We start from the raw sequence: 26956 nt of genomic DNA, 5'->3' as shown, positions 1-26956 counted from the left end.
TTTCTTAGAGACTGAGGTCACTGCCAGTCACTACTAACATAATCAGTGAGACTGATTATCTGCATTCTCCATCTTAATGATAGTGGTCTCAGACGTCACTGCAGAAACTCAGCGGAGCCCTGAGTTGGGATCATATCTAATGCACACGAATGCTTTGGCATATGACTAGATTATGATACTTTTCGAACAGTAACAATGTCATAATTCATTTTGAGAAGTACCAAGCCAGACAGAACATTTAAAGGGAGATCCAGATGAGGTCGAGCATGTGTTTGAAAGGAAATCCTATTTGGTACAACCCATTAAGTAGACCATTGGGTATTTGCCAGTAGACACGCACGTACACACACGTACACACACGTACACACACGTACACACACACACACACACACACACACACACACACACACACACACACACACACACACACACATTCTCTCTTTCTATCACTCACTCTTTCACACATATAGTTAGAGAATTCTGTGTTTTACATGCAGATTTGACAAGCATTTATTTTCATGATGATCAATGTCCACATTAGGCGGTCATTTTTTATAATAGCATGCCTTTCATGGTCCCATGCACATTCGAAAATTAGGTTTCAGTTGTCTAAAGGAGCGTGTGTCTGCTGGTATTGGGAAAACAAGTTTAGCTACGAAAATGGCTGCATTAAATTGACTGGAAACTAAATGGCTCAGGGTTAAAAACTGAGGGCTGTTGCACTGACAACTTGTCTTTCCCCTTTTCATCTGAGAATTTGACAAATAAAGCAATCAAATTGCACACACAAACTGCACGGATATACGTAAACATGCATTTTGACAGGTGCCATTTTATATGTAAAACTGTCTTTCACTTCAGCATGCTCTATAGATGAAACATGACAGCTAGTAGAGGGTGAATGTTAAGCAACGATTGGGTGTCAGTATTCATACACACACTCGTGAATTATTAAAAACAGCACTTGCTATCATGGTATCACAGGAAGAAAATGAAGCTATTGCAGCAGCATTGTTCTGGAGACTTCAGAGAATGGCCCTTGTTACAGAGTGATAGCTCAGCTGTTTAAAAGCCCTTCCTTCCGCTGGGAGTGAGCAAAGAATCGTCTTTCTAATCAGCCTGAGAGAGGGGAGAATGTGCAAGTGAGTGTGTGTAAATGTGTGCATGTGTGTGTAGTAGACGGCGTCTGCTCAGTCTCAGGAATCACCCTGTCTGCGGCGAGTGAATCTTGTTTTGGCAGAAAGAGATAAGTTACAGGTTTAACTCCTTGGAGAACGAGGCACCAAGTTAAACATCATCATCGCTGCTACGGAAGGCAGAGAGCGGCAGCTTTTACTCGAGAGCCTGTTGTGTGTAAATAATAAAGCTGTTGCTTGTATGGCTGTTAGTGTGCGTTAGTATGCACTCATTATCTATCATTCTCTTACTCTTGGGGCCACTTTGTGTGTGTATACTGTGCGTCCCTCATCTTTTCCATAATTACTTCCCTGATTGTTCCTCTTGTGTCTATGACATATCTTCTTCACCTCTTCAATCACACAGAAATCCACACTACCTACAAAACATTTCTTGACTGCTTCTGCACATTTTTCACACTTGACTTGATAATGAAGCCTCTCTGTGACTGAGCAGTGTGATTCCACAACATTATTGCCTTGTCGTGGCCTTGTCACTCTTGGATGTTAGACCTGGCACAGAATATCAAGCACCAGTTACTGGCCCCACGAGCAATGTGCTTTCAATATGAATAAAATAAAGTGGATACAGAAGCACTCTCCTTACAAAAATCATACTTCTGTGCTTCTTCTGAAAAACTAGAGTGGGAGCTTTCAATTTGCGCCTCAAATGGGACAATTTTCTTATAAATTCAACTGAATGTGAAAAACAAGGACACATCTATGAACCCTACACTAGCCTAATATTTCTGCATGCTGACAGTGGAAACGTGTTGGAGTGAGTGTTTGCTCTGCTGTACACTGATCTTACATAACATGTGTATATTATCTACATTTAACACCAAAGCAAATAGCATATCGCCAGTGATTTCTTCCTTCCATTTAGTCATTATTTTTAGATTCATCATTTTTACAATTACACTCCAGTCACAGATATAAGCTTTCCTCAAAGTAAATGTCACTCATTCGAAAGCTTGGAGTGTGTTTGCAACATCACAAGCATGTTCATTCATCTATATTTGTGTTATCTTTTCTCATTTAATATTTTCATATAAAACAAACCATTTGTACTTGGCGTGCTTGTTTGCATTGCTTATTTCAATTAAATCAAATCAGATAAAAGTGAAAAACATTGGAGATGATACGTTCTGTATACTGTGCAATAATAGGTAAATAGCTGTAATCTATAAAGATAAGTCTAAAAAAATATGAGTAAATTAAAATATGGGACAGGCAGGCTGTTTTAATATCTATCGGCAAGTCGTTTCAAACTTATTTGGATTAGGGAAGGGAGAGAGGGAGCTATATTTACTGAAGAGGGTACAAACTGTAGCCTACTGTTGAGTAAGTTAGTGGATGACCTCAGAGATGCAGAGATAGAGTACGGTAAGTAAAGTATACCACTGAGATGTAAAGCCACTGCAGCTTTCACAGAGAAACAACAAAATAGATTCATTTTTGTGCACCAAGGTTAGACCTCCATCATCAGACAGGGCCGGGCTGTGAAGAGTTCGGAGATAAGGGCTCTTCAGTAAAGATATTGAATGCAGTCTTAACAAGGGACACAGAGGCATCATCTGCCGTGCTGCTGTGTCTTTTCCAATCTTTGGCTAATAACCTTTAAGCGAGGGTAGGTGATGTACTTTAGAAGCATTTTTTGTTATATTTGTTGAAATTCTATGTACATTTTGACAGGAATTAACAAATCAAATGCTCTGACAATAAAAAGCAAAACATCTACTATGTGTGGCGGGGGCAGGCCTTATAAGCCTAATAAGTCCGTTCAGCCAAAATGAAGTGATTGGACGGATTATCTGCCTGTCTGACCCGTATCTGCACCCTGGTGCTGCTCGTCACTGTGGGACTCAGTTTAAAGCTGCTGGTCCAGGTCCGGCTCTCTGACAGACTGATGGCTTTGGAGGTTTTGGAGGCGGACAATGAAAGAGATGCGAATTCATGCAGAGAGATGGGACACGCCTTTTGTGGCAGACTTCAATAGGAGGGAGGCGGTCCTGTTTACAGTTTCCTGTTTACTAAAGGTTGTTGTGCCTTGAGAAAAAGCTGTGGGTGTGAGTGAATGCAATAATTAACACCATTGTGTTGCATGTGTGTATGCTAATGCCCGTTATCGTCAGGTGGGAGGGGCTTAGGACAGAGAAGGGAGTGGGGAGAACTGCAGAAGAAAAGCTTTATTTTCAAATTCTGGCTATTTTCTTTTTGCCTTTTCCAGAACACTTCTGAGCTCAGCTTTAATTAGAGGTGCAACGTAGAGCAAGGAAATGAAAGCCAGACGATGAGATAGACATACAAATGAATCCGCAGACAAACATTCAAATGCAAAACTGAGAGAAATGGGAAATGGTCTGTATGGTTTATTTAGACAATCCAAATTAGAATGCACACCAGCAGTGAGACAATAAATAGATATAACATGAATATCTGAAAAAGCACCACACAAATCAGCATGAATTAATATTAATGATGATAATGTAAAAAAACAAAACAAACAAACCTCAATAACTGGCATCTCATTTGCTGTAAGCTGTGGCTTAATGATGTCCTGATTGTTTTTCTATTAAAGTTAGGGGACCATTACTCTCCTATCATCACCTAATGCTTGTGTGCGCAGAGGTTAAGGAGAACTACTGTCATGGGATGAAGGTTTTCTATGGATAACCTAAGAAAATGCAGAAACAGGGATGGAGAGAAGCCACAAAGAATGTCTCTGGTAGATAAAATTCCAGCGGGACTGAGTGGGGGAAAAAATATTCTCTGTTTCTGTGGCTGCCATGGTAACACTGTTGCCAGAGTGCAACGAGAAATGTGGTGGTAAAATGGTGACGGTGGCGTCGTAGCCTCCACCCAGCTGTTTGAAGTCACGGTTGTTGTGCTGGTCACTGCATGAATTTTTGTCTGATGTTGGTGTGAGTGAGTTGACAGTGTGGCTTATTTTTGCAGATAGATGAAAACCTCTGAAATTGTATGAGCTTTTGTGTGTAAGTGCACATGTTAATGGTTCTCCCTGTGTGTTTGTGTCTGTGCGTGTCTGGACTGAGGGCTCCTGCTGCTGTTGTTGTCCTGATTCTCAATTGGAGCGCAGGTGTGAGCCTAGAGCTACTGGGTCTTCTGGGGCTCTAGATGGCTCGAAAGGTTAAAACACTCAGAGAGAAGAAACCTCAGACAGCAACAATATACAGTCAGTCAGTAGGGAAACAGTCCTGCAGGCCTAGCTTTAAACAACTCTGTTTCTTGGGCACTTTTATGCTAATAGTCTTATGACAATATGGGCAGACTAATCATATAAACATGAATTTTCCTTTGGGGGACTGTCAGATAATTGAGGACAAGTCTTTGCATTTAAAGATAAGATTGGTGCCTACCTACTTTACAATATTCAGGGGCTTTTTGAGATACAATTTTGAGAAACATCTATGTAATAAAAAAGTAATTTGTTGGTGAAGTTGTACCTGAATACTAGTGAGGGAACATGGCTAAGAAAAATGTGTGGAGCTGCTTTTCTTTACAGTACTTTTAATAAGGTGCTACTTGTCTGGAATTTTACATCCCATTTACACTCAGACCCCATTTACAGATAGTCGCTCCATGCGACTTGGGTGTAAATGTATCATAGAACCATTTGCAACAGATAGAAATCCTTTTGTGCAAACGACTTAATGCGTCAATTAATGCTATATGGAAGTAGCCTTGGCAGGGTCTGTCCCCTGTGATAACGGCAGCTAAAGTAACACTGAAAATAGACTGAATTTAGCCAGTTCTCCCCCGTGGTCAACACCACTAATCACTAAATGAACTGTACCGGTGACAAAGCAGTGATCTGAATGGGTGAGGGGAGTGGTGTGAGTGAGAGCCTGTGAAGACCATAACACTTTAATCTCACTTGTAGTTCACAGAAAATCCATCCATGTGTTTGTGGTAGTTCATTGATAGTTAAGTGCAGAAGTTATTCGTGTTCAGGCATAATTGGCAGATACTAAAGAGATTCAGTCAAGCTTAATCTCCTGAATTAGAATAAGCCTTACCCTGATTTTCCTGGGAAAACCAAGGCGTATCATGATCATGTGTAATCTGGTCCCAGTGGAGACATATATGTGGTTAAGTGTGCAAGGAGGGGTCTTAAATCTCATGTGGATTTTATCTTCATACAAGACACTTGAAATGACAAGTGTAAATAGGGACTCAGATACAGATAGTGATCACAGGAAGATACTGCCTGCAAGGAACATGAATGCTAAGCCTCGACAGACCCAAATGGAGCATGTATGACTCACAACCTTGGCTACTTTATGAGCTTATTGATTTATGACCTTGTTGATCTATCTTTGTAAAAGGAATTCTGTTAGCAAACCGTTTCTCACACAGTGTCGAAATGTAGCCTTGAGAATCAAAGTCGATGAGAGTGGAACAAAATGCTCATTACAGATTTTTTATGCAGTTTGTTCTCCCCAGTGCAAAGATCAGATAGGTGTGGTCTAGCAGCCATTCATAGCCAAATTGCTAGACTCACTAATGTTGAGCCAATCTGAGAGAGAATGTGGGACTGACCTTTGATTCAAAAAGGGCTGATTGTTGTTTCTTAACTGCAGGGTGGAAAAACTGCATGATGGAGGACAAATCATTGTTTGATATACATGGATCATTTAGAAAGTGTGGGTCGCTAATATTAGTTAATCAGTCATGCTTGCTTTAGCAGCTTATACTTAGAATCTTACCCACAATATTTCTTATCCCACCTACTTTCGTCATAGTTTAAGTCAATTTTGTCCTGCCAGTTCTGGTCTGAGCAGCATGACGCATTAAAGAGGTCCTGATGTTTGGTGCTGGAAATACGATTAAAGCAACTGACTCAGGCACAATGGAATTTCTATAACGTCCTTACTTTTGCTGACTTTTGCCCTCTGAAAACAAATAATTTATACCAGCCTTCTTCACTCATTATGTATGTATATCTTAGCTATGCACCAAGCTAAACAGATCTCTTACAATGCTTAGAGACAAAAGATGGCCTTCAAAGTGTTTACTGGAAGAATGAAAGTCTGCCGCCCTGTGTTTTGGACTAGTCTCACAATAAGCTTGAGGTCCTGTGAACTCTTTTAAAAAGCAGCTAAACAAGATCTGCACAGACAGGCATTTAGGTAGCATGTGGTATTTTATGCTTTAATTTGTCTCTTATGTCTGTTCCCTTTTATATTTTACCTGGTGTCTTTGTTGTTATTAATTCGATTTGATTGTATTTGATTTTATTTCTTTGACTGTGAAGCACTGTGTGACTGATGTTTCCGAAAGGTGCTGTATAAATAGGAACTTTACTTGCTTGTATTCAGTGATAGTGATTACAAATCAAAAAAAAGAGAAAAAAGATGAGATACTATAAACAAAAGTTCAGTCAGCCAACTCAGAGTAGATTGGTCAAATGTAGAATATGTACAGCATTAATGTTTGGCGTCTAGGCTGTGACCTTATCACTTCCCACATTGAGCCCAGGACAGTGGGTAGTGATGATACTAACTTCCTGCGTAGGGGAAGGTAGACTCAAAGCCTACAACTTTAAAACACTATACAAATGGCAGCAGCCATAGCAGAAGGTGACAGCATACTGTGGCTTGTGTGAACAGTGTGGCAGAAGGGATGCAGCAGAAGTATGAGTTGGGCTGTCTGTAACTGTCTGAGCCACTTTCTTCATTTAGACAAAAGGTGTTGCGAAAATAAATTAAAGTAACAAGAAAACTGGATTTACAGAAGTACACAAACTGTCAAATTAGTCACGCTACTAAATTGTTTCTGTCAGGATTATGTCTCTACAACTTAGAGAAGTGCTACTTTTTTGTACCATGCACAAATTGTTGGATGGTGGTCATAAAAAGGAGACACCGGAGGACAGGGTTCACATCCACAGTCCTGCATTTATTTAAGTTTAGGCAACAAAAACTCTGATTCAGAAGGATCATGGTTACAGTTACATACATACAAAATGTATGAAGTCACTTTTTAATTTTTCTATATTTATCCATGGCCATGGCCATCTTTCCTTTATTTGGCTATAGTTGCTACAAGCAGATGTTGTATCGTAAGAGCAAAGATTGAAAAACAAACGAATGATGTTATTTAGATATATTTCCTCATTACGTTAATAAAATGTAATTCAGGTGGCATGACATTTCTCTTGCAATATTAGTAATATAATTATGGGAAGTAAAAAAGCAGTAATAAATCTAATAAACACAAAAATGTAAGTACAAAGCTTGAAAAATACAGTTGTTAGTCCAACAGTAAATGAACTGGTCAGACAGCCAGTATAATGCTAGCTTGATTAGCAGTAATCCAATTTTAGAAAAGCTTATTTAATATTTTAAATTATAAACAACTGTCACAAAAAAGCTATAAGGAATAGATTCCCTACAAATAATAATCCAACAAGGGTATTTGAAACCTATTTGGTTGGTCACAGATCTGACAATGTCTTAATGTCACTGCGCTACGAGCAACAAAAAGTTCAACTGAAACTAATCACTCCACAGAGGATCCTTCAACAGACAAACACATTTATAACCACTGGGTCACTCGTAGTCTTGATTAATGTTTGTGTGCATATGCATCTTTTTTCCCTTATAATGAACAGTTTCTCAACAGAAGCAGAGCTGAATGCAAGATTCCTGCAGAGTAAAGAGGCTTCTTGTCAGAATAATTGCTGTTTCCTTTAAAAAAAAAGAAAACCAGCGGCACACACATGCACATATGAGTCTGCACACACACACATTGGCATGTAGTCACTCACACACAGACACAGATGCATAAACACATGTATTCACCACATTCTGGCAATGCAAAAGGGGGAATTATCAGTCTGGCTTCACTGTGTATTTCTGGGTGCAGAGATTTGATGTTTTTCCCCTCAGCAGGTTGCAAAACATCAGTCGTGACTGACAGAAAACCTTATGAAATTTAACAATGACACAACAAGTAATTTTTTCTCAACAGGAAAAAGAAAGTACTCCTGTGTTTGTAAGAATTCTACTGTGGACACTTGAGTTAACTCAGTAGGATATTATCTTGGGATATTACATGACTAAATCATGTTTTTTATGTAGTTCTTGTGATATTTGACTAACAAATCAATAATTTCACAGCTCTTAGTGTGGAGTAGATCAGTCTACAAATTCAACTACAGAGAAATGTATCACCTGATTCAACCTGGGCCAGCGCCTAAAAATAACCCACATGCTGATAAATAGCACACACACTTCATTTCCTCCATGAGATTTTCTACAGCCGGGCAAGCTGAAATTCATCAGGTTATTCAAACAGATTTCCTCTGTTGCAAATACTTTCTGGTAGATTGTATATAATGACAGGGACAACAAACAATTAAAATTTATCTTGCAAACCGACAAGAAAGCAATTTCAGTTGAAAACATAATTTTTTATTGGCATTCAAATTCAATTGGCGTTCTCCCCCCAGCAAAGTATTGACGTCACCAGCTCAGGTAGTAATAACACCATGAAATGAAATGAAACTCTCTGAACAAAGGACAAAGACCTGCTAAAATTTTACTGGAGTGATTAAAAGTTTAAAATAAGGAACATTATGTTAATGATTTTGCTCAGTTTCTTTCCCTTGATATAACACACTGTTCTTTTGTCCTTAGTCACTTCTGTCTCTTCTACCATTTATTAACTTTGCTTCTCACTTTTCTTCTTGGTCTATGACCGCCAACCTTCACTGGTTCAGGTGAAACATTTATCAGAGAAATTACACTTCATGAAGGCTATGAGTGTTGAAATTTGCAAAGCAATTTAATACTTCACTGTGAATTAATTGGTGCTGCAGCAAAAGCTTACCTTCTCATCTTTATGAATCTATATTAAACAGCTACAGAGATACATACAATTAAATGCACCACAAAAGGTCTGGTAATTCACTCTATAGTTATTTTTATTATTATTATTATTATTATTATTATTATTATTATTTTATTTGCATTTTCATTAATGTATCCCCATAATTAATATACTTGCCCCACAATATACAGTGTTTGCCTGTTTCTCCCATCCATTGGAGGTTTAAGATGACTATATGTGAGTGAGAGCCTGCACCACACATAACACCCAAATGTATGCCAGTACTACTCAACCATTCATTATGTCTCATATGTCTGGGTTGCTGTTGTATCATTGTTAAATGTATTACAGCTATTATACAGTACCATTCAGATGTCCCTTATTCCTTTATTTGTCTGCAAATGTTGAGTTTAGCCAAATAAATGGTGTTTTTGCAGAGGTATTGTAGCTCTTGAGCAAAGACTTCCTGTTTACACATATCCCCTACGTGTTGACCTTAAATTTGACTTCTTTCTGTTTTGTTTAAGCTTATATTTGAGGTCTAAACAGTGAACTTCAAGCAGTAACACTGTTTTTAAAATAGCGTTTATCACACTTAAATTATCTTTGTTAAGACAGCGTCAAACGTCATTAGTGGTTGTGTTTATATGGATCCTAATATTCCACTTATAATCAGAATAATAGCCCAATCAGAATAAGAGAGAGAGAGAGCGATAGAGAGAGAGAGAGAGAGAGAGAGAGAGAGAGAGAGAGAGAGAGAGAGAGAGAGAGAGAGAGAGAGAGAGAGAGAGAGAGAGAGAGAGAGATGATGTTTTTCCCCTCAGCAGTGTCTTGCTTGCGACCTGCTGATTAAGTAGAAGGGGGTTACACCTGGAGTTTGTGACAATAGGTTAGCATACCCAGATCAGTTCTCTTAAGGTGGACTAACTTAAGGTGGGTCAGCTATTCTCATCATATTGACAATCTCAGCAGCTCCTAAAAAGAGAGACATTCCACCTGCTACTCGCATTCATCACTTTTCTGCATGCTACACAGCTGTTCCAGTAAAATGTGTCTGCACATGTAAACAACAGAATGTATTAAATCACATCCGATGTAAACAATTTGGAAATCTACAAACAAAATCAAAAAAAGGGCACATAACTGCAGCTACTGATTGTTCACAAGACTGCACATCCCATCAAGAAAAGCTATTCCTTGAATGACTTTGATGCTATCAGAGACTGTAATAAAGTCCACAGAATATGTCTTCTAAATGATAATGCTTTTGTATCCAAAAGATTACAGGCACCCTGCCAAAGTTGTCAGAGTCTGGAAATGTTTGCTTCAGGTATGAATAACATTTGCAAACCTGCTAACTTGAGACGGCCCACTCTCCTCTCAGGATAATGGAATGCTTATTTAAACGGACCAAACTCCAGTCTTCTAAATGTGTGCATGTTTATGATGAACTTCCAAACAAGATCAGCTGTAAGTAATGAATAAAGGCTGGGAGTGAGGTTTGTTAATGTTACAGAGATGAGTGGTAAATGGTGTTTTTATCTGTGTAACTCACTGAGACAGAGAAAGCTAAAAGCACGCTTTTAGAAATATTCCTATTCAATCAGCCTGTGACAGGAAGTTTCCGACTGAAATGTAACGGGATTATCCTTCCTGTGCTCAGTGTTAGATTTATGCATTTAAATATTATGATTCCCACATGTCTGGGTGTCTTTTTTTGTTTTACTCATTGACCATGTTAGACATCTGTGATATTGAAATTAAACTTTTTCTTTCATATCCATTGAAATAGAAACACCAAACTTTACAGCAATAATATCAGTTATTCTCTAAAACAAAAGATAAGTAATCTCATTCTGTCCACCCTTTGGTTCTCTATACACAACATAGTGTGGGTGAGCTTGGTGGGTGGAGGGCGGTGGGATGACGTTCAGTTCAATATTTCTCAAACAGCAGCTGCTCCAGGTTTATGCACTCCTGTCTCCCACATGGGGCGAGTATTGGCAGAACTGGCAGCTGGAGATTGCATCTGATTAAGCCAGCTAGGTTTTTGTGTTGGGATTCACTGACGTGTGAAATGTGTTGTAAGAGCACATGCTTCAGCTCTAACTACAGACATGGGATGCTACAGTTCACAACAAATCATTTAAATCACAGGTTGCTGCTCTTTTTCATAGGACATTTAAAGCTATTGCCAATTATATTGTTCAGTGTATCTTTTTTTCCTAATTCTGTGTTGTGTTCCTGTAAGACTCAATAATAATTAAAGATATAATTATGAGGACAATTCCTCAGTTTTCCTTTTTCTGCAGGCTCTGTGACAGTCTGGTGACCTGTCCTGCTTTCTCACGCTCTAAAGACCTCATCCAGATGTAATCAGACTTGGCTGATGTTATTAATGACTTAGGGGGAAAGGAGATTACACTTTTCCACCCTGCAGCCATGACAGCATCGCTCTCTTAACGCTTTCCAAAACACAACGTGTAGGAAGCCTCAAAGGACTATCGTTCACGTGACTATGGGATTTTAAGTGTGTCTCAGAGTCTGAGAGGAGCGCTGTCTCCCTAATATTCATTCGCCGCAGAATCATGAGCACTGCTACTAACATTTTACACAATCATCAATATCAATGGGCTATGGAGATCCGGGGTGGTCATTGAGTAAATTATATATATGTATATATACAGTGTTCGGCAAGTTACTTCGAAAATGTAATATATTTCATATTACTAGTTACTTGCAAATAATACGTTTCTTTACAATATTACCTTCTGTGTAGAGTAATAAGTTACTCATTACTTTTTAGTTACTTTCACCAAAATAAACATTTAGGACAAGGCATTACAAAATAAAGGCACGCACTATTTGTTGCTGTGCACTCTCTCCAGGTGTTTCTTGCGGTTATTTTTAGCCGTAGACAGTTCCCTCAGCCTCCCGCCAGCACATAAAGTGCACCTTACTGTGAGGTTCTTATCCTTTTCTGTGACAAATTCAAAATACTGCGAGTATAACCACTTATAAAACGTTGAATTATCAGTTGTTGCCATCTTGCCATCTCCAAACCAAACCGTCTTCTTCTTCTTCTTCTGTTGATTTAAAACCTTCTTCTTCTCCTCTTTATTTACGGCTGTTGCGCCTGGGTTGTTTTTTTTGAAACCTCCGCCTGTGTGACAGCTCGGATTGTAACTGTAATAATATTACCAAAATATAGTTAGTAACGCATTATATTACTCAGTTACTGCCTAAGCGTAATATATTACTGTAACGCGTTACTTTTGCAACGCTTTACTCGCAACACTGTATATATACACACACACACACACACACACACACACACACACACACACACACACACACACACACACACACACACACACACACACACACACACACACACACACATATATATATATATATATCCCATGTTTTGGTGCATCAAATCCCAGAATCCTCCCTCTCCTCATTCTTTAAAGTATATCTACATGAAAGGTACTGTTATAAAAGCAGCTTGGCGAGTGTGTAGCGAGTGTGTACAGTAGGCTACAGTGTGTCAGTTAATAAATGCTAAAGCAAGTAATAAGACCAAGAAAAGTCTTGTCGATTGTTTCCCCAACTGCTGGAAAAGTGAAGGAGGTTATCCCCGGGTTAGCAAAAATGGGTTAATATAACCTGACCATACTCACTTTAAGTGGACTGACTTTAAGGTGGGACAAGCTATTCTCATTTTAGTGCCCATCTCAGCCACCCTTAAAAAGAAAATGGAAAAATGGCTGGCTACAGCTGGCTGCACCCCCCCCCCCCCCAACCCCCACCACCCAAAAGCAGTCAACCTAGGAGAAAACACTGCACTGAGAGTGGTTGATTATCTTATTTTCTACGACATCACAGGGAAGGAAAGAGGGGGGAGTTTTGGATAAAATGGTAATGATAGAAATTAAGTTGCGAGAGATGTGATGGTGGTAAAAGTTCATGAAGTGACAGTGAAAACCAGTTCAAATGCCTTGAAACCAAAACATTATAACAATATTTGAGAATTCGTATGGTGAGTGCTCTCACTAATTAGGTGGAGGCGCTGTATAACCCCATGTTAATCATTTACAAGTGCTAAAATGATAACTCACAGCTGAGAACATTCTAACAACCAATATCACATCAGGGACACATTCGATTAATGTTTCCAATGTTTTTTAACACATTTTCTTTGCTGCGTTAGAATGATTTACCAGCATGGTAGAGTGGCTTTGCTGTGAAAATATACAATATTCTGTCAAAATACATATCATCATCTGTCTGGTCTTTTGTAGCAGGTTTTATTTATCCCCCAGAAAATATCTACTGGCACTGCAGCAGGCAGATAATAAATGCAGATTTTCAGAGTAGAGAGGGAGAGCTTTTAGCTTTTAGAGCTTTAGCTCTGTTAAATAATATGTACACTGCAAGAGGCAGTATATTCTACTGTTAACACTATGTTACTAACAAATATATTTCTTCCAATCAAAGTGTACATGTTTTATTTGCACACTTCATCACTTGAAACTCTAATCTTAAATTAAGTACCACTTTCATGTAGCCCAGTGGTGCTTTTGGAAAGGAGTGGGGATTTTCTGCAGTGTAAATGGCAGATACTGCAGCTGGGTCAGATGTAGACAGTTTTCAGTCATTTTATACCCATTAAAACTTCACAACAGAAATCAAGATTAAAATCGCAGTAATGCACAATGTTTTGGTGTTTCCTAACCCTACTCTCACTGGATGTAAACTGTCATGACCCAAGTACAGAGAAGAAATGTTGTTGATCTCATCCTATATTTGTATAATTTAATGAACAAAAATTAGATTACAAGAACAAACACACATTGAACATTTGCATAATGCCTGAGGCTGAAATTCAGTTACAATGAATTATGACTGAAGCAAATGAATGAGTGACTCCCTCCACTGCATATATGCCTTGTCCTGCAGTCTGTCTTGCTGGTGACATTCAAATCTCTCACTGTTTTCCTCCGGCTTAATCACAGAACCTTTCTTTGGAGACCTGGCATGCCGAGGGATCTTGTTGTCCTGTTTTTGCAGTATTTATAATCAACGCTATTGATCTTTTATTGCAAATAATTGGGGAAAATTGAAGGGTTAGAAATTACAATCAGTGCATCAAGAAAAAAGAAAAGGAGGAGCAGAAGTTAATTATAATGATATAGTGTATGGCTTTCGGCAACATGGCTCTGAATTGGCTCTGAGGTGGGATTACATTCAATTTAGAGGAGCTCTCAGGGATAAAAAGAAAATGTATGTAAGACAATAGCAGTCAGCATGGTGCATGCTAAAGTTGGTGAAATTTTCATTTGGGGAGCAAAATTTTAAATGCACATACAAAAAACAGAAATTGTGAATTTTGAAGGAACTATCCTCACGACCATTATTTTCTGTAACCCACGCACTGGCAGATCGTGGTTTGGTACACGTCACAGTGTCACTTTCACTGCATTGATCATTTTTCACAGGAGCGTCAGTTTTATCATAAATGTATGAAGTCAAATGTTTTTGAAAGATAATGGCTTTATACATGTTTTAACTTTTCACCATCATACCTACAACACAACTGAAACAGATGAGACAGAAATTTGACAAACAATCATGTTCACAGATGACTGACTGAACTAATCCAATGCATTTGTCATGTACTTTATATGATATGCATTACATATGGTGGGTGAGAAAACAGCTGTTACAATACAATGCAACAACATCATGCATTGTACTGGTCACCAATACAATGCATGGCAAGGCCCCTGTATTGGCATATAATTACACAGGTGTTCTGTTTTTATCTCTAGCTCCAGTTGATACATTATACACTTGTGGTTTCAGTGTTGGATGCATTTGTACATTGTTGAACTGACTGTTTAAGATAAAATGATCATCCCAGTGGAACAACACTCCATTCCTCAAAAGCTTTCACAGACAACACACATCTCTTCAGCACTGCCGGGGGTGTTATGTACCTTTGAAAAACTGTGAAGCTAATGGTCGGCAACCCATGAGCCTTAAGACATTCATCTGCACCCTCATACATGATAACTAGCTCCCTGAGTCTCGCTGCAATTTAGACAAGCCTCTGAATAACACGTTTACCTACTGTGGTGCGCTGCAGGCTCCTTACATATCTTATTTCCCAGTGCCCCCTACTCCCACTTTATGCCAAAACACTCCATTGCACACTGCACAGTGGCCAACGACGTCTAACCTCCCACTTTTGTTGCTTGGGGGTCAAATTAGAAGGCTACTGTAATAATTTCTCTCTAGACGTATCTCACATTTTGTTGGGTCTGCAGTTCACTTTGGAATAATTTGTTGCCACCATTTGGCCAGATTGCCCTAGTAGAAAATAAACTTTTTGATTAGATAAGACATAACTAGATATGGTCGAGATTTTTTAAAACAATGCCTTAGGAAAACTTGCAAGAATAAATGTATTATTGTGGAACATGTTTGTCTGGACTCTGGCATCAGTGCAGACAGTATGTCAAAGTGTATCAGATCAGATGCCTGCTTAATCTTTATCTGTATGCATGTGCAAGTTTATGTGTATGTGGACACATGAGCATGTGTGTTTAATAAGACATACTTGTATGTGCATCAGTGTTTATGGGCATCCTGTTTGTGTACTCTCACATCTGTGTATGCTTGTACAGGATGTCTACATATCTGTATACATTTTTATGTCATACTGTGTGTTTTTTGGGTTCCTGCACCGAGAAAGTGTCTCTAACTAAAAACAGTGTCAGGTTGTGTAATGAGGGCATTTCTCCTGCGGTTTGGTCCTATTTTTAAGTGCTGCCAAAGTCTTGGTCTGCAGAGAGAAAGATTTGTGGTGTCTGCCATAGTGCCGTTCACTTACTTGTGTGTATACATGCATATGCACAGTATATGAGTTTGTGTGCAAGCATGTGTGTGCATTTCTGTGTGTGCAGCCATGTGTGAATTTCTAATATTTACTGTGTTATCACTGACAACATTTCAACTCTGGTGTAAGAATAACAGTTCATGCTTAACTACCATATCTATTATTTTCACCTAAAGGTCATTCTAAAAACAATCTCATATTTTTTTGAATAAGTGACAGTTGGCTAGAATCACAGCTCTGAGCAAAATCACTGTACTCCCAAAGATATAGACACATTTGGTGTGCTGTGTGTGTTTGAGTGACTGGTATCACATCTGTTAAGTGTACTAGTATCAGATACAAGCTATTAGGAAATTCCATTACACTGGGTCCCTGACCTAACAGTCACACTACTGAAGTGACATACTGAATTCCCATCAGTGACAGTCCTGCTGCTCTGTAGTTAAGCCTGCACGGATTTCACTGCTGGGAAAAACATTTCCTATAATCAATAAATACCACACAGCAATCAACAACACTCTGTGAAGAAGTGTCACACTGGGCGGATGACATAAAATGAAAAGCTCTGGAAAAAGACATACTGTATGTAGACACGCTCAAGCAAAATACAAAGTAGACTGACTCGTATCTGATTAATTTTCCCCCACAATATTACTACATGTCCCAGAAGGCCACAGGGCTCCCAGGGGATATCCAGATTTGTATTGGGGTCAAACTGTAGATTTCCTCTATCTTCTTTCTTATTACATATCTCTACTGTTCTACTGCAAAATTGAAACACTGAAGTGACATTAAGAGCCTTTCTTGTAGGAGACATGATACTGGCAATTGTGATAGACACCAATGTTACTTGGGAATAATTATCATATAAACTGCTAATAACAAAGTGAAGCACTGAATTGTCAAATGCATTTTAATATGTGGCTTAGCTAGACTGAATATGGGCTTTTGACGTTTTGTTATAGTTTCCGCACCAACAACTTCATTTTGTCTGTGAAATGGGGTTAAATTGGTGAATTTAATGACATCCAGGTTTGAGTAGAGGTGCAGTGCTCTGATAAAAACCCACCAGGCCTGGTTTCTAACAGAGTCGGCTCCCAACAGAGATCTATCGAAGGTGAAACATTGTCTAATCAAAAATGAATACAGAGGACCTTTAAGAAAGAGCTGTTGAGGCTCAAATCACTCAAAATGGCATCAAAGGAATTTCAAAAGACACAGGCTTCCATCAATCAACAGCCAGGTATAAAATCAGAGAAAAAAAAAAGTGAGAGACCAAGCACTGTTTTAGTTATTTGAAGGACTGGACATCCTGCTAAGATTATGGCAAGAAAACTGTGCATTATTCAAAGAGGTGTCAACATAGGCTAACATGACACCAATGAATACAGGGTATCTCTTACACTCACTTAATTCCACATAATCATCCCACAATACGAAATTCAGCAAGTTTGTCCTTGGTTTGTCCAAAGACAAAGTATTGCTGCCTGTCTAAGACTCACAAGCCAGTCTCTAAATGCTTTTCTCGTAGAGACTGAGGACAATCTCCCAGATTTCGTTCTCAAACTGAGTGGAAACTATTAGAGAGTTTAAACAAACAAAAAAAAAACCCTGCATTGCAGAACCAATCCGAATCTTTAGGGCGGCCCTTCATATTGGGGCGTTGTGGCTCAAAACAAAGAAGAATGGGGGCAGAGCGCCATTTCCGGTAAGGCGTGTCCTTGACAAAATGTAAGGGGTTTAGGTTTGTTAGCAGCCATTCTCACCACTGTTAAAGTAACTACTGTGTATTAAGACATCCCCAGACTTTGGTAGGTGGAGATCTGATTGTTGATTGGTATCGCAACACTACAGACATGGTGCTCTGTGGAACAATACTCTGTGCTCAAACAAAACACTATGCAATATATAAAGGGAAAAAAACAACACATACAAACAATTAAATCTCCATCTATTCCATGTGAAGAGAGCATTACAGTTTGGATTGGTTTGATGCCTCAGGGCCAGCACAGATTGCAATCACTGGGGGAACAATTAATTGTAAATTGTTCCAGGAAATTGTACAGAATAATATCAGGCATACTGTTTGTGATCTGAAATCTGACATACGTTTCGTCACAGTCTGATAATTGTCGTTAACATAAAGAGCAATAAATCCCACAAGGGCTTAAACTAATAAAAAGAAAATCCAACTAAGTATAGTTAAATTAGAGTCCTAACCTTACACCAATTAAAATGCTGTAGCATGACTTGAAGCAAGCTATCCATGCAAGGTATTCAAAAAATACCAATTAACTCCAACTACTGAGTGAAGAGTAATTGACCAGAATACCTCTTATTTGCTCTGTATGACTGATCAGCAGGTAGTGAAAACACTTGAAGGTTACTGCTACTAAGAGAATGATTAAATGTTAAAAAGCTTCACAGATTTTTCCTGCCTTCTCTCTGGTGATTTCAGTAGGACTTTAGTTGAAATTCACTCACATACAGCACGCCATGACATGAGTCTTCTCACATATCCAGTTCAATATAAAATGCTTTAAATTGCATGAAATATTCACTTTATTCACATTGTGCATGCACAAATGAAACAGCTGTTTCAAGCATGCATTATGCATATACTGTATATGCTATTTTATTATTCTTATTGCCTGAGGGTAAAAACGTTCTCACATGACATTACTTATATTCTTCTTTACAGCTCTAACAAATGTGAAGCTGTGGGCCATCGACCGACAATGTTTTCAGACGATCATGATGAGGACGGGTCTCATCAAGCACACAGAGTACATGGAGTTTCTGAAAAGGTGAGGAACCATGACAAATTGTCATACAATGATAGACAAATGACTTGAATAGAGCTTTGATCTGAAATGCAATGAATTAATTAACTAAATGAATTCAGGAGAATATGTGTGAGCTGTTTCGCAGAAGATTCCATACTCCTCATTTGAGCCAGTAAATTATACAACTAATAATTTCTGGTGCGTCACTGAGGATGTCATTCATCCTACAGGAAAAATACCTTGTACTTGTGTCATATTTCTTTAAAGCCCCTATCTGTATCAGAGAGCCCTGACCACGTCTCTATGAAGAAGCTTATTATCACTTAAAAGGCCTACTGACTCTTCTCTTTTTTTTCTTTTTTGGGCCTGCGTAGACGATAGGATAAAAGAAAGACTCATCAAAAGACACAAGGAGAGTAGTGTGCAATGATCAAGATGGATGAAATGCAATTACAGTAAATCCTTCTTACCCCATATCTCTATTCGACTTTCCGGTTTCCTGTCATCCACTTCGGTCTTCATCAAGCCAATTGAGAAAATTATTTCACTTTCACTGACACTATCCTGACTCCTTCTCACACATGTGCTCCACTGTATGTATGTTTAAAGTTACAAAATCATTGAAGAACACCTCATGAATCACTCTGACCATGATTAGACTCTGTCACCATTTGACAGAGGGATTTCAAGACAGGTTGATAGATATAGCACGCAGAAAACCAACTTTCCACTAAAAATTTCCAACAAGTCCTCATACCCAAACTGCAATATAATAATATCATTACATTCCAAAACATTTCACCTGACTGGTAAATACCTGGTTAAGGTTAGGGAAAGGTCACAAACATGGTTAAAAGAAACCAACGATTTCTGATGTCAAAGTCACACCGACAGCCAATCAGCTCATAGTGAAGTCAGCTGGTCAAGTAAGCAACCTTTCAGTTGGTCGAAATGGAGTTTTGGACGGCAGAAAAGGAGACCCTCGACCGTCTCTTCTTTCACAATTTCACCATTTCATCAATACTAGCAATGCAACTGTAGCAATTAACTCATTATCACTATTCTCATTCATATTTTAAGACGCTACAAATTATATCCAGCCACAAAAAAAAAAAAAGCTTGAAAACTCACAATGGAATTAGAGACTTGTTGCTATGGAGACAACACCATCCTGTCTAGTTGCTTTGGGTTAAACTGGCAGATGCAAGTGGTTTCCAGTTTCACCTCATTTCGTTGTGAATCTTTGGTTTGAACTGTGCTTAAAGAGTAAGAGTAACTGCCCATATGGGACTCTCTAGGAAGTAAAGCAGACACACCCACAAGGAGACAGGGATAATTTGACTGGTCAACAAAACACCTGGCATTCTGTTGGCTGGGGGATTTTGACAGAGTTATTGCACAATTGTACAGCAGAAATGAGTGCACAAAAGCAGCCTGAGTGTGAGTAGAAGGGCAGAAGCTGGGGCAGAAAATCTGTGCAAGCAACAATATCTGAGTGCAAGCACACAGTTTAAGCAGAAGCAGAGCAAATCTAAGTGGCTTTATGAATGCAAGGGCAGGGTTTTAGGGAAAGAATTACAAAATCTGAACATGAAATCAATAAATAATGCCCTCAAATTGAAAGACCACACTCTTTAATAAAGATAGGAAAAAAGCCCCATAAGCTTATCCATTTTGATTTTAATATGGTCAAAGAACACCCACAGGAGTATTTGGAAAATGAAAATGCAAATTGGACTATTGCATTTTCATTTGTTTTTTTTTACTCAAATAATACATGCATACATTTTTCAACCTACTGTGGAATTGCATTTTCATTTGTTACATGATCAATTAATATAGTCCCTTATAGGCTCCCATAAGGTAGTTTTGAACATAACAAGAGCTGCATGCTTTCACAATGAAAGAAGACTTTAAGACATACAGTACAAGAAATACGTTTCAAACCAGATAAAAGCACTCTATTAATCAGACTTTTCTGTCCAAGACTGCTGCTATTTTAGTAACAACTTTGACTAAAAAAAGACAACACTATCTTTTTACTGAGTGTGAGTGTGTACTGTATGTCAGCTATCGCCTCACCGCAGCTCTTGCATAACAGTCCAACAGATAAGTAAATATTTAATAGCTGTACGTACTGCTTGGTTTGAGCTTACAGTGTGTTTAGTTTATAAAGGGGTATCTAGGGGAGAAATCCCTTTTTGTTTCAGAATCTGATCTAATAAAGGCATTATAGTTAACAAACAAGCTGGTCCCAGTCCTCTACCCACTTTAACTGCTGTAAAATTATATATTAGTGCTTGCAAGTTGTGGAAGAGGAATACTGATGAAAAATTGACAGAAATCCCACATAGTATTATACGTAAAGTGTGAGTGCGCTTGAGGATTTTTTTTTTATTACCTCTCCCTCATTATGTATTTTAAACCACTCAAACACAACGCTCCAGGGGAGAAGCAGCAGGGGTAATGTCTAATGAGCTAAGAAACAACACCTAGGTTCGCAAAATGTGAATTGCCGTAACTGATATTTGTAAGGCTGGTGAGCTATTACTCACCTCTCTGCCCCCTTCCACTTAATAGAGAGAATTTTGCTATAAGGCAGAATAAAAGCAGACAACCTTTACTCAATGATTCACCAGACTTGGGAAAGCATGGAAATCAATAATCAAACCTCTTCATCAAAGAAATACTAGTTTTCGTAGGTGTTTTCATGGTACTGCGATCATTGTCCTGTTTTCATTCAGTAATTGATGAAGATCAGCACATGAATTGTTGAAGGTTATTTTCTATGTTAGAACTCTTAAAATGATCGAAAAGACCACATTAAAGAAAGAGCACATCCCCATTGGCCTTGTATAACAAATTAATTGGCTGTAACACAATTAAGCTGATGAATCGGAAATATACTACAACAGAGGCCTTTGAAACAAAGATCGGCACAGTGGCTGGGGTTGAGACAAGATGGTTCAGATTACTGTAATAATGCATGGAAAATGAGGGGGGAGAGGGAGATGGAGAAACAGAGAGAGAGAGATAATACAGGGAGATAAGCCTTTTGTCCACCAATACGGGTTATTTTTTCCCCTCTTTGATAAACATTGGGACAGTTTTTATTTAGTAGGCTTGATAACAGGCAGATAGCATTCAATGAGGCTGCCTGGAAACAAGCAGAACAAACATTAGAGCCTCATTGTGGTATATTCAACCAAGGATCTGATGCCCTGCTGTGTAACCAGACACGTATCCCAGTTAATGCTGAAACATTTATATACATGTATTACATGTCATAGCCTTATATTGATCTTCATTGTTTCCTGTTGTAAATATTTATCTTCGTAGGGGTCTGCTTAGATTCTGGTAAGCTGTTTAAGCCAGTGCATATGTATGCTGCCAGCAACATCTTTCAACATCGTTTTATATCTGATAGCCACAAAAGTGTGTGAAATGTGTGAATCCTCTTTCTAAAACTACTTCCCCTTCTTTTCCCTGCAGCGTTCCCACATTCCACAGCCTGCAGGAAGATATTCTGAGCAAGCTTGCCGATGTCCTTGAGGAGGTAAGTGCCTTATTCTAAAGACTGTGACATCTGCCATACAAAGCTGCAGATACCCACTCATCTTAATAGATTTTCATCCCATCACTGTCTTTTATGGCAACGAGTGGACAGATCCAGTAGGGGAACAAAAGCACATCCTAAATAATGTGCACTGGGAGAAGACAGTTGGACAAGTCTTTGGTGGGTGGGTGTAATGTGATGATGCAATTTAACTACAAATTGATTGCCTGTCATTACGTCATAACAATGATGTAACTTTAACAGAAATGTATCAGTCCCAGTGTTTACTCAGATGGATTACAAAACTCAAGTTTCAAGAGTCTGCCAGATTTTTATGCCATATGTAAATGAATGGAAATCAACAGTTATATGAAAGGCAGAAAAATGCATAAAACAACCTGAAACTGGTTCGCAGTTGTTATTCATGATTTGTCATAAGTGAACTAAGACCTACAAAATCCCTGTTCTTTTAATTGCAGTTTTCAGAATGGCTTCTTTGGCTACATGTCACACTGGTGACAGCGTGCATTTTGAGATGTGTCTCAATATCACATTTTCTAGCCATCTGCTCACTACTTCGTTTGATGTTTTCTCCAGCATAATTTAATTATGCAAACATATTCTCATTTACACTTTTGACGTGTGCCGCTGACATTGAGGCTTTCAATATGTTGAACTGCATTCGAATATAACCTCAGTCTGCCTACATCTTTAGGTTATTCATGCCTCTGTGTGTATGTGATCAAGTACATAACCAAAAGCAGCCCAGATAACTTTCAGGTCTAAATGAAAGCTACAGAAAGTTGCAAAAAGTGTTAGACTTACCCTGGGGCATGGATTGACCATCTAATATTCGCACGGGTCTTGTTTAGGAGTTTCTACATTTGCAGCCGTAACTACCATTGAGGACACCGAGGTCATGTTTTGTTTCATTGTTAAGTAAAAATAGCATCAACGGACCGTCACGTCAATACGTCACATGTACTTGCAGATACCGCTGCCATGTCAAAACGAAAGTAGTTGGCTATAGTGAGGCCTTGAAATCCACCGGGAGATTTTTAAGTCGCAGTTATATAGTGTTCACTTCCAGAAAAAATACTCGCTGCAGTAGATGTGAACTGCGACTTGAGAATCACCAGAAATATGTTGTCTACTTTTGTGAATTGGACATGACCCGATTTTGCAAACTGTTCATTAATTGGATGAGCCCTTTTCTCCCTTTCCCAGCAGGCCGTGCTCCATTCCACATTTTAAGAACAAACAAAGAAAATAATATATTGCAGTTATACATTTTAAATATGCAACCATGGAAGTTGTAGAATACTGAAATAGGGATTGATTTAAGTTGCAAAATTGGAAGTGATAAGAAAGAACTGGCCCACAAGAGTGACCATGACTGAGAAATGCACAGCAAGAAAACGGTATAAATACATCATGTATTACAGTATTAGCATATAAATCATGGGTGTATTTTTGACCGAGGTATTTGAAAAATCCTGGCTACGGCCTTGCCTGCAGAAATAGAAAAGTATACATTTGGTCTTAAATGTGAGCATGAAGAAACTGCTAAATATTAGTCTTAAGAAAGTACACACAGACACTTAAAGTACAATTTTGTTGTAACTTTACAAACATCAACAGCAGAGACGTCAAAACAATCAGTGAGCCATTTGTGGAGTTGTCCCAACCAGGCAACATGGGCATGAATGTATAATAATGGACTGTATTCATAATACAAAACCATTACAGAAGACTCAAACATTACTATAAAGAGACAGAATATATATCTATTTCAAGATTGTGTTGTGTTTGTTACACTTTGTGAGTGTTTCTGTTTTTCTAGTGTAAAATGTACTCTTATTATTTGGACAACATGTTATTTTATCAACTCTTCATCATAACATCCTGGTTAAACTTCAAGCAATATCATTCAATTTATTAGTACAACGTGGAAAATCTGATCCTTTTTAGGTATCTTTTTTTTCCTGTAGGCTAAAGACAATAGAAAACACATCATCTTACTTGGTTACATACCAGTGAAGTCTAAAGTCTTGGCTGGGCAGGTATGTGAGGTTACAGTCATCAGACAGTGTCATTTTCACTGATCCTGTGGGGGAGAGTTTGTCCTTGAAGAAGTCACACAGGAAACACGACACCACCTAAAAACAAAAGTCTATTTTAGGTTTATAATATTCCACATAGCCTTTGATCGCTCGTGACACTTTTGTAAACTTAGCAAAATGCACATAACCTTGCCTGCAGTAAAATAAGTTACTTTTCTTTCTCAAAAGATTACTACTACTATACTGTACTGTATATGGACACAGTGCTGCACTACTGTCCCATTTACTTTATATTTCTCTGTAGCCATGCCAGCTACAGTTATCAGGATCATTGCCAGCACAATGGCCAGTACCATAAATTACTTATACCACGGTCACATATTACATCATTTGTAGCATAACAAAATAATCCATATCCATTTCAGTATGGAACTTTTCTGTCAGGAGATGCAATCACTACATAAATAGCAAATTGATGATGAAGATCTTACAAGTTAAAAGTGTCAGCAGACTTAGTATAACCCAAGAGATGCAGTTTTGGGAATGTAAGGGAAGGAGAACCAAGGGTAGCTATGGGCTTACACACAACAACCTTTGTGGCAAAGGTCAACTCCATCAAAGATAAGAAAGAGGTTTGTGGGAAAGAACATGAGCAGAAGGAGGCAGCAAGCTATGCCACCAACAGAGGCTGAATTGAAAGTGTAAAATTGCAGACACATGGCTAAAGGCAACAGTGGGGAATGGAAGCACACAGAAAATAGTTTCATAAATGTGGGACTTTCAAGATCTCAGTCTGTCCCTGATGCTTAGGTATAGCTGATTTGAAGTATTTGTCAGGATATACAAACAAGCCTGCATGTTGATAGATGATATTGTTGTAACTCTAACCCCCCATACACAGCAGATCAGTAGTGTATAGTTTTTGATTATTTTTTCACATTTTTATTTTTTCCTTGTATACGTGCAGAGGTTCTATCTGTTGGTAGTGCTGGCAATGTTTAAATCCGTCATACTGCCCTACGTCTTGTCCTCTACTTTATTAGATCATTTAGGTGTGGGATTGATTTGATTCATTTTGATAAGTTAGATATAGCCATGCTGTTTGTCTAAGCTGAACTAAACATCACAACTGCAACCTGCTGCTAACTCAAAAGCTCTGTTTTGATTGACACTCAGCAGACATGAGTCACACACACACAATGCTTGGTGTGAAGTAAGCTGTAAGGTACATTTCCTGGGTAATATGGTATAAGAATAAAACACCTGTAAAACATCACAAACTGTGCGAAATCTGTTGATGCTCTAACAAAATATAAAAAATGTTGAGCTCTGTCTTCAGTGTAGAATGTGAAAATCACAGCATAACTTGAAGCATGTTAGACTGTGGTCCATGTCAGAATTTGTCAGTGACAGCTTGTACCTTCCTGTACCTTTACAGTACTATAAACCATGATATAACTTGATGTTATTTCTGTTTCTTCCACAGCACAAGAGGTTTTTTCACATCTTACGTATCACCTCTCTATAACCTGAAATAAAAAGTCCTTGGAGCAAATAGATTCTTTATTTGAGAGTGACAGTTATTTTCAACAGGAGGAGTGAATGTCAGTGTGAAAGTGTTTTTCTATTTGCTTTTGTTCCTTTCTTGTTAGACTGGCGACCGGTGCAGAGCGTAGTCTATCCATGTATGCTGGGTCACACTCCAGCAGCCCTGACCCTGAACAGCATTAGTGGGTCTAGACAATGGATTGATGAATGGATAGATATCCTGCATTCATTTGACTTTTAGAAAGAAGCTGTAATATGCCATCAAATGTGATGCAGTATCATTCATGTATTCATCATTTTATTAACTTTTCTATTCATATTTAAGATTGTAGAGCATATTCAAGCAAGCATCAGTGTGTGGATGGCAAAGAAACATCCTGGACAGCCTGCCAGGCTGTGCTATTAACAAGAAAAGGCTAATTGAGTGATTTATCTCACTGCACTGATTTCAACCTTCCTCTGAGGAATACCTTTTTGTCTCTGGTGAGCGCGTCTCACTCCAAATGTGAGAAAGGAGGAAGAATCATAATGTGCCTGAGTAACTCTTATTCTCTTCTCCTTCTCTTCCTCTTCTGACAGACACATTATGAAGATGGAGAATACATCATCAGACAAGGGGCCAGAGGAGACACCTTCTTCATCATCAGCAAGGGAAAGGTGAGAAAAATGCCTCTAGCCTACCACCAAAATAATCATCACTGACATCACAATGCAGGGCATCATGCTACACGCGGCAAAATGAAAAAGAAGTATTTTTGGGCAGAAGTTGGCTGTAATCAATCATCTTGAGATAGGGTAGAAAGAGACAGAAGTGCCGCCTCTTTCATCATCTCTTGCTGGAGCAGTGGGAGCACCTGGAGAGGAGGATGGAGTCACTTTCATTTCACCTTTCTGTCACCAACACTGGCTTTGGCACTGAGCACAGATGACACAGTATCCCTTCCATCATCAACACTGTGGCTTTCATGTCCCTTTATGGTTTACATGCTTTGAGATTGCAGCATGTTTATCCCCCTTTCAGTTGCCTGTTGCTCTTCTTCCTCAGTTTCTCTCAGCTCTCATTAAAG

General features: G+C 38.6%; 1 protein-coding gene across 3 annotated transcripts in view; it reads left to right on the top strand.

The window, feature by feature from the left end:
* Nucleotides 1-26956, top strand: part of LOC133991772 (cGMP-dependent protein kinase 1) — a 78953-nt gene that overhangs the window by 32342 nt on the left and 19655 nt on the right. For all 3 annotated transcript variants that reach the window (XM_062430318.1, XM_062430317.1, XM_062430316.1), the window contains exons 4-6: nucleotides 18638-18743; nucleotides 22215-22278; nucleotides 26469-26546. In XM_062430318.1, coding sequence (XP_062286302.1) covers nucleotides 18638-18743; nucleotides 22215-22278; nucleotides 26469-26546 — 248 coding nt within the window. The remainder of the gene's footprint in view (nucleotides 1-18637; nucleotides 18744-22214; nucleotides 22279-26468; nucleotides 26547-26956) is intronic.

The sequence above is a fragment of the Scomber scombrus genome, chromosome 12 (genome assembly GCF_963691925.1).
Source record: "Scomber scombrus chromosome 12, fScoSco1.1, whole genome shotgun sequence".
Lineage (NCBI taxonomy): Eukaryota > Metazoa > Chordata > Actinopteri > Scombriformes > Scombridae > Scomber > Scomber scombrus.
The sequence above is the reverse complement of the archived record's forward strand: the minus strand, read 5'-3'. Positions and strand labels throughout refer to the sequence as shown.